This window comes from Trachypithecus francoisi, unplaced genomic scaffold (assembly GCF_009764315.1).
Source record: "Trachypithecus francoisi isolate TF-2019V2 unplaced genomic scaffold, Tfra_2.0 Lachesis_group11, whole genome shotgun sequence".
Lineage (NCBI taxonomy): Eukaryota > Metazoa > Chordata > Mammalia > Primates > Cercopithecidae > Trachypithecus > Trachypithecus francoisi.
In genome coordinates, this window is record NW_022681456.1 from 86,419,626 (window position 1) to 86,428,452 (window position 8,827).

General features: G+C 42.4%; 1 protein-coding gene across 4 annotated transcripts in view; it reads left to right on the plus strand.

Annotated features, from left to right (window-relative positions):
* The window catches only part of SENP1 (SUMO specific peptidase 1), a 65,071-nt gene extending 58,761 nt beyond the window's left edge, over nt 1-6,310 (plus strand). For all 4 annotated transcript variants that reach the window (XM_033222272.1, XM_033222274.1, XM_033222271.1 and 1 more), the window contains 2 exons: nt 78-173; nt 1,171-6,310. In XM_033222272.1, the coding sequence (XP_033078163.1) occupies nt 78-173; nt 1,171-1,233 (159 nt within the window). In that variant the 3' untranslated portion in view covers nt 1,234-6,310. The remainder of the gene's footprint in view (nt 1-77; nt 174-1,170) is intronic.
* Nucleotides 6,311-8,827: the final 2,517 nt, after the last annotated feature.

Here is an 8,827-nt window from a genome sequence, read left to right on the forward strand (position 1 = left end):
ATATCCTTTCGTTCTTATTTTTAATCTAAGGAGAGAAGCTTGGAAAGATGTCATTTTTGTTGTTGTTGGTCTTCCAGGAAATTCCACAGCAGATGAATGGAAGTGACTGTGGGATGTTTGCCTGCAAATATGCTGACTGTATTACCAAAGACAGACCAATCAACTTCACACAGGTGAACTGAGCCTTCCATAGGGAGCTCTAGGATTACCTTGTCTCCAAGCTGCCCTGTAGATGTTTTTCTCTCCAGTTCTCTTTAGGGGCCTCTGCCCTAACCTTTAGCATGCTTCAGCCCATGATTCATAACACTGACGGTTACTGCCTGAGGCACATCACAAAAGAAAGAAAATTAGTGATAAGCCACGTCCTGGGTTACCACACCTCAGTTATTGTAGTAAAAGTTTCCTGGTCAAGAGCAGAACCTTCTCTGCCTGTCTCCTCTACCTACTGTAACTTCTAAAGAGAACTGGGACCAGAGCAAGTTTCTTTAGTTCCCTTGCATTCTGTTAGTAGTCAGGTTTGGGAATAGGCCATACCTCAATCTCCTAGTGTAATTTGTTATGCTGCCCCCTCCCCTGACCCCTCACTTGATGAATCTGGTCAGTCTTCTCTTAGAGAGTGATTGGTCATTTCTGTCCATGTGGTCCCTCAGACCAAAGTGGATTGAGACTAGAGATTATGGTTTATTCTGATGTGTTCTCCACTTCAGTCTTTTACTTCTGTTTGAATCAGTGGCTTTACCAGGTTTTTCTACCATAGCCCTTTGTCTAGACCAGCCTGAACTGACTCTTGAAGTTCCCTTAATTCTTCTAAAAAGTGAATTTTTTATTTTTAGGCCTAGGCTCATATCCTCTTAAAAGTTCAACATAGAGGACTTATTAGACACCATTCTCAAAATTCTTAGAGACATGTGGGCATAGTCTGGGGATTCCTGGAAATACCCACTGTAACTTCTAAGGCTATAACGATGAAAAATAGCAGTAGAAATTACAATAGAAAAAACAATGAAAAGAAAAAAACCACATGTAACCAAGAATGAATAATTTAAAAGACCAGAAATGCAACTGAGACTGTTTGTTGAAAACCTTGCAAAAGAAAGAAGTATGGGGAAAGGAGTTTATTAGGTCTAGACAAAAGCATTGAAAATTAAGGGTGTCTCTGTGTCTCTACAGCAACACATGCCATACTTCCGGAAGCGGATGGTCTGGGAGATCCTCCACCGAAAACTCTTGTGAAGACTGTCTCAGTTAGCAGACCTTGACCATGTGGGGGACCAGCTCTTTGTTGTCTACAGCCAGAGACGTTGGAAACAGCTGCTCCCAGCCCTCTGTTCTTGTAACACCCTTGATCCTGGACCAGGCCCTGGCGAGATGCATTCACAAGCACATCTGCCTTTCCTTTTGTATCTCAGATACTATTTTTGCAAAGAAACTTTGGTGCTGTGAAAGGGGTGAGGGACATCCCTAATCTGAAGAGAGAGACTGCTTTTCACTTCTTCAGTTCTGCCATCTTGTTTTCAAAGGGCTCCAGCCTCACTCAGTCCCTAATTATGGGACTGAGAAAAGCTTGGAAAGAATATTGGTTTCATATAAATTCTTGTTGTTAGGCCTTACTAAGAAGTAGGAAAGGGCATGGGCAAAAGGTAGGGATAAAAACCACCAGCATATACATGGACATACACACACACACACACACAATTTTCACGATGTATAGTAAGGAATGTGACTGTAAACTGGATTTTGGGGCACAGGCAAAAGTCCCCTCCTCCAGGACCTTTCCTATTTATATGTCTCTATACAAAATCCACCTGCTTTTATACGTAGCTGTTTTATCATCTGTAGCTTCATCCTATCCGGAGGCACAGCACATGAGCCCTGGACAGGTCCCAAAGTTCCAAGCAGTCCTTTCCTTAAAAGCAGGGGTTTGCATGTGCTACCAACACATGATATGGGGAGACCCACCCAGGGAGCGGTTTCAGTGGCGCAACAAAGCACCACTTTTACTGTTGCCTGCTTCTGACCAAGAAGAAGAAGGACCTTAGTATTTAGCATAAAATTCCAGCGTTGGATGAATACAGGTCTAGTTTGGTCTGTGGCTAGTTTAAATATGTTTCTAACCACAGAGAATTTCATATGTATACATATATATATACATATATATGTGTATATATGTATAAAATTTCACAGGGATATGCTTTTTTTTTCTTTTTTAAAGACTGAATGTGTTCACCATTTAGCCTGTAGATTTATTTCCATTTTCCAAATTCCAGCACACAGAGATCCCAGCCCCTATGAGTAGGGTGTTTGTGGACTACCTAATGGAATATTTTGAGGCCTGGATGAACTTTGCCATATGGGTAGAGGTTACAGAGGGGGGATGATATTTTCAGCTAAAAAAGAAATGGGTGGAGTTTGGACTGATCAACTTGAGATTTTAAAACTGCTATTCCTTTTCTTTCTAGCATCTCTCCCCACCCTCTGAGAGCTCCTCAGGCTTAGATAGTGAAGTGATCCAATGCCAGTGTCATTTTGTACTTAAGTTCCAAAGTAGGAACATTTTATACTTTTTTCTGTATTGTAATAGGTAGTTTTGTATGAAATCTTTTCTCTCCCCTTGTACCGCATTCTTTCCAGCATTGTGCTTTTTCCCTGGGCTTATTTGAAAATTTTACTGTTTTATACAAGCTTGTTTAGTACATTTTTCTATGTTTTACCACAAGTTACAATTTGAAAAGAAAACTATTTTTTTTAAATATTCCATTGTTAACTGAATGTTACTGTTTCCACTCCAGCAACTACATGTCCTACCTTCAACTGCCTGCATTTTGGGGAAAGACCACCTTTTGTGTGCTTGTTTTCTCTCTCTCTCTTTCTTTCCCTTTCTGTTTCTGTCTCTCTTTATTTTTCTTTCTTTTTCTTTGTTTTTGAGTTTTCTGTAGGAAATAAATAGCTTTCTATATATGAGTTGCTGGGGACCTTCACATTCTCTTTTAGAAAGCTGTGGCATGCAGGCTCATTGCAGGACTCCTGGAATATTGTCTAGTTCTTGGTATTTACTGTATGTAAGCAACAACTTGAAAGGTGGCAATATGATACAGATTTGGACTATAAATCAAAAGACCTTTTTCAGGTTCTTTCACTATTGTCTGGGGGACTCAGAACAAGATTGTTCTCTGTATTTATTGTTTGTCCATTTAGATAACATCTGTCTTACCTTCCTCACAGACTTTGTACAGACCAAAGCAACAAATATTTATTGCCATGTATAGCAGAAAATGAAACATGCAACAAAAGCACTTTGAAAAATATATAAGGAATTGTTGAGCCTGTCTGAATTTGGGCCCCCTTTCTGACTAATGCAGTTTTGCACAAGGTAGAAGTTAGTGACCCTGAGACCATCTTACCACCCTGGACCTGGTCCAAATACAGACTTACACAGTGGACCATTCTTTCCTGAGCTAGCCAACAAGATCAGGAGTAGTATCTGGCAACTTTCCCCTTTGTTTAGGGGTAGGCTTTGATGACCAGGAAAAAAATATATATTTCTGCATTTTATGGCCCAAAGGCATGTTATTAATATCTTATGTAATTTAAACTAAGTAAGACTTTTTTCTCCTGTCTTCCCCTTTCTCCTGTGTTCAGTGCTCATATTCACCTGCCTTCCCTAAAAAAGGAATATTTAAGGGATGATAAGCACTAGATGCCAGCTATAGAGATCTCAACAGAAACCGTAGTCCCAAGAATCACTCTGAGACCCTGAACAGAGAATACCAGATAGACCTTTCTTATCCATTTGAGAAACACATGGTCTGAGGCACAGAGGCTAGTTACATCCCATTTGTCACCTGGGACCCACCATTGCTCCCAGGAGTCCTATTTAGGGTTGAATGTAAGAGTACTTTTCCCTCATCCAGCCTGGGGAATTTGTGTCAACTGACTCCTCTATATGAGATGCTTCATACTTTTATGTGGAATTAATTTCTGTATTCTTTAGCCGCTGTAATCATGCTGGCATCTTCTACCCACTGCCCCCAGCAATGTTAGCACCAAAATCCTGAGGTAGAAACACAGATAACCTAGAAAAGCACTTCCACCAACCCCATCCCATAGCCTGTCCATTACTGCCTGGTTTTACATGGCCCTTAAGCAGCTCTAGTGGGTAAAGGGGGAAGAATTCCCTTAAGAGCCCCAATGTTTTTATTGTTGCAGCTTCTGGTCCTGTGCCATCCTTCCGGCTTTTAAATATGTCTTGCCGGAGTAAGAGAGAGGACTGACACCTGAGGTTTCTTTTTGTTTGGTCCACCTGGATGGACCAACATGAGGTGGAATATGATGCTTTCACCCTGGGAGTTCACATACCTAAGAGAGTCGGAAAAAGAGGTGTTAGGTTAGTAGGCCCTATTGTTAAACAGGCCATGTGCTAAACTCCTGGGAAGGGTACCTTATTTCCCTGCCCAGGAGCAATGCATCCACAGCTTGGAATTCCAAAAATAGGGGAAGGGACAAGGCTCATCCCAGCATCCTTTATTATAGTCTAGGGCCTTGTTTTACCTGTACTGACTCCTAACATCTGTCTACTAAGAAAACACATTACTATTCCCAGCTTTGAAGGTGGAGAAGGAAACATGGGACAGAGGGTTATGCGGGTCACCTGTTAAAATAAAGGATACTTACACATACTTCCTTTGTGGGAGAGAAAAGAGTGGCTAGGAGGCTTTCAGCTGGAGAGGGACCTTGAGGAAATGTTATTGCGGGCTGTCTCTTTGGCCTGTCAGGGAGATGGTAGGGATAATTCCAATTGTGTGAATGGTTGGACCAGGTGTCCGGGGGCCTTATCAAACTCTTAAGATTCTGGAATGGTATTAAGCGCCACAATGCTGCTGGGAAAAGGAAGTCAAGGCAGAGATTCAAAGTTAAATTTTTAAGGCCACTGGCTTAACACTGGCTTGGTTTTAGAGTTAAGGCGACAAGACCTTAGCTGCAGACTTTTCTCCATTCCAATCTAAGGAGTAGCCATCAATTCCTTACTTCTGGAGATTGCCTTATCCTTTACAGAACACAAGTGCTAGGAAAGGAAAAAGTGTGGGAGAGTGGCACACAAGAAGTCCAGAGTTCAGTCCACTGGAGACCCCTCATTCAATTTACTTTGATTCTTTTCACAAATACCTACTGAGTAATCATATGCAAATCCCATCTCTTTGATGCCTTCCCTGATCACATGATCTTAAAATCTCTCATCTGGACATCTGCAGCCCTTATAATCAGAAAATAATATAAGTCCACATTGTATTTGTATTGTAATTCACCTTTTGCATCATGAATGGACTGAGACATGTAGCCATCAAGGGCAGGTAAATGATTTAGTGCTTTTCTTTCGAACCAGGAGTAAAAGCTGTTTCTTTCTGGCCTGCCAGTGATGAGGTAGAGGTAATTATTCAACATTTATTTAGAAAGACAACATTGTGGGCCAGGCACAGTGGCTCACACCTGTAATCCCAGCACATTGGGAGGCTGAGGTGGGAGGATCACCCGAGCCCAAGAGTTCGAGATCAACCTGGGCAACACAAAAAAAATTAAAAATATATATATATATTGTGGAGGGTGGAGGAAGGAGGACTGCTCATGGCAGCCTGCAACCTCCTTTGTGGTCCCAAATTGTTCATCTCTGGCCTCAAACCTAATGCCTCACTCTGCCCTTAACAAAAACAATTTCCTCAGCATTTAGCATGCTCTTTGGGGTGGGTGGGGGTTCTCAGTCTCTATCCCAGGGTCCTCGTGGAAGTATTTTCTCTAACTACACAGCTTTCCGTCAAATACAGTTTCCTCCATCTTTTTTATTTCTGGTGATATTGTGCATCCCTCATAGATTGAGACTCTGAGTCTCTTACTTCTAGGAAGCCCCTTAGGCTAGATATTTTACAAGCACGTGTTTAAGCACTGGGCTTAGGCACCCTGAAGAGTAGAGTGAAAAGATGGTTTGACTATGGAAATAAAAGGCACCTTGTCCTCAGGGTTTTATAGCCTGCTGACCTTGTTCTGAGGATCTTAGAGTCTATATTAGAGTCTGTAGACCTTATAGTTAACTAATTTAGGAGGCTAAGCAAACACCAAGCAATACACCTTATCAAGAAGGCAGACTCTTAGGCATGTAGTTCCATACAAAGCTAGAAATAGAGGATGAAGGGGCAAAGGTGGAGATTAGTCAGGGATAATGTTGCCTTTATCTAACTGTCTATATGATTCTTCCTAATTTTTAAAAAGTTGACTTATTTAAAATAAACTGTGGATCTTGCTTTCTTGCTTTGACTGGAAACTCCATGATAAAAAGGACTTGATGGTGTTTGTCTCTCTGTCCCCCTGTCTCTGTGACTGTTTGCTCTGTCTCTGTGCCTGTGTCTCCTGATCCAAGCTGGACCAGTGATTGGATCCTCAGTGTGGTCTGGATTTCTGAGTCCACCCCTTACCAGGAGTCTGAATACTGTTCATTCATTTATTTCATCCCATATACCTGGAAGTGAAGACTGGAACGCAAATAACATGCAAATTTGTGGCTCTTTGGCACTTTTAAAAACCAAACCTGTCTGTGGAGCCTGCCAGAGAACTTTCCTGAGGCCAAACACACCAGTCAGGACTTCCAACTCACCCTGCTAACTGTGGCCTTGTGTTCTTGCTCCTCTCCCGCACCTCTTTCTTCTCAAAATATAACTTCAAAGTGAAGTACTTGCCACTTTTCTACCTGTAAAACTCACATTCATGACAGTAAAACATAAGAAAGCACCAACTTCTCAAAAATCTATTATTTGGGGGGAACAGTTTTCTCCATGTTGGGTTAGAAGATCATCTTCTGGTCCCCAGGATGTTCTCAAATTCTAAGGTTTTCTTTTAGTCATGGTTAAGATTTTGAAGCCAATTGAATATGGAGTGAGTAGGGAAATCTTCAAGCCACGTTCACTCTTCTGATTCCTGAATGTGGTTAAAGATAGCTGTCAAATGCCTGGGCCTGCACTGGGTATCACCAGGCAGGCAATAGACTGTCCCTGAGAATGGGGACCTGGACCTAACCATGAGTCAGAGTCAGCCTTTATCCCAAACCACTCCCTGGGTACCTGGTCTGGTCTTGGGCTCTGCAGAAAGTTACAAAGGGAAGGGGGTGGGGTGCCTGTTCCTTGAACCCTAGGAAAAATATTTTACTTCCTCACCTTCCTGTGCCTCATTTTTCCGTTGTCCCATCACCAGCGAATCATCTCTGCCTGTAAGAGTCAACCCACTGCTTTTCCAGTAGCATCCCCTACCGCTCTCCCCTGCCCACTCTGCCTCAGCCACAATGGCCTCTTTGATGTTTGTCTAAGAAGCCAAGCTTGCTTTTACCTCAGGGCCATTCTACTAAAGGCTTCTTCTGGGCTCTGGTGGAATGTCACCCTATACCCCAATTCTCACACCCCATAGCTTTCATACCCTCAATTTTTCCCCACAGTACTTAACAGCATCTAACTATATTACAAGTTGACTCTGCCTTATCTGAAATGCTTGAGACCAGAAGTGTCTCAGATTTTGGAATATTTGCATTATACTTACCAGTGGAGCATTCCAAATCTGAAACCCAAAATGCTCCAATGAGCATTTCCTTTGAATGTCATGTCAGCACACCAAAAAATTCAATTTTGGAGCATTTCAGATTTGGGATGCCCAACCTGTATTAAATGATTTGTTTTATCCATCTCTCACTAAAATATCTGTTCTGGTCATTATGTATTCCAGGTGCCTAGGATAGCTGAAGGAGAGAATAGTTGAAGGGACAAATGAATTCCTGTTATTTAGCATCTTTGACCTGTGCTTCACTTGCATCATGAAGCCTCCACCCTATTCCAAGTTCTCACCTCTTTGTATCTAGTTTATCATACTTTCTACCTCAGAGTCTCTGGCTTCAAGTTCATCGTCCATTTGTCAGTTAAGAGTTGTTGTCTTCAAATAGTGTTAATGATAATATAAACATTTATTGAGACCTTGGCCTGAGACTTATATGTGAATTACTTTATATGTATTACTTCATTTAATCTTCACAAATCTATGATGTAGGTATATTATTATCCCCATTTCTCAGATGAGAAAGTCAGGAGGATAAGAATTGAATAATTTGCGGCTGGGCGCGGTGGCTCAAGCCTGTAATCCCAGCACTTTGGGAGGCCAAGACGGGTGGATCACGAGGTCAGGAGATCGAGACCATCCTGGCTAACACGGTGAAACCCCGTCTCTACTAAAAAATACAAAAAACTAGCCGGGCGAGGTGGCGGGCGCCTGTAGTCCCAGCTACTCGGGAGGCTGAGGCAGGAGAATGGCCTGAACCCGGGAGGCGGAGCTTGCAGTGAGTGGAGATCCGGCCACTGCACTCCAGCCTGGGTGACAGAGCCAGACTCCGTCTCAAAAAAAAAAAAAAAAAGAATTGAATTGAATAATTTGCCCAGAGTCTCACAGGTTTTCAGTGACAGAAACAGGGAGCATATGACTCCAAAACCCCTAAAAGTGCAGGAATCTCCTGCTTCCACATGGCCACACGACTTCATCTCAACAGGAAAAACGCCTGACCTAGACTCCATGGGGACTCGACCAAAGTGAAACCAAATAAGATAGGCATCTCCACACCACCAAAGCCAGAGCTTGGTTCTCAAAGTCATCTCCTGCTTTTCTCTTGTGAGCAGGATTGAGGTCCTTATTTGTCTTTTCATCATAGTTTGGAGATCAAGGGGAATGAGAAAGTCCCTCTGCCATTGGGTTCATTTTCACTTGGCTTCTCCAGACAGGGATAACAAGGAATTCTCCTCACCTCTCCCAT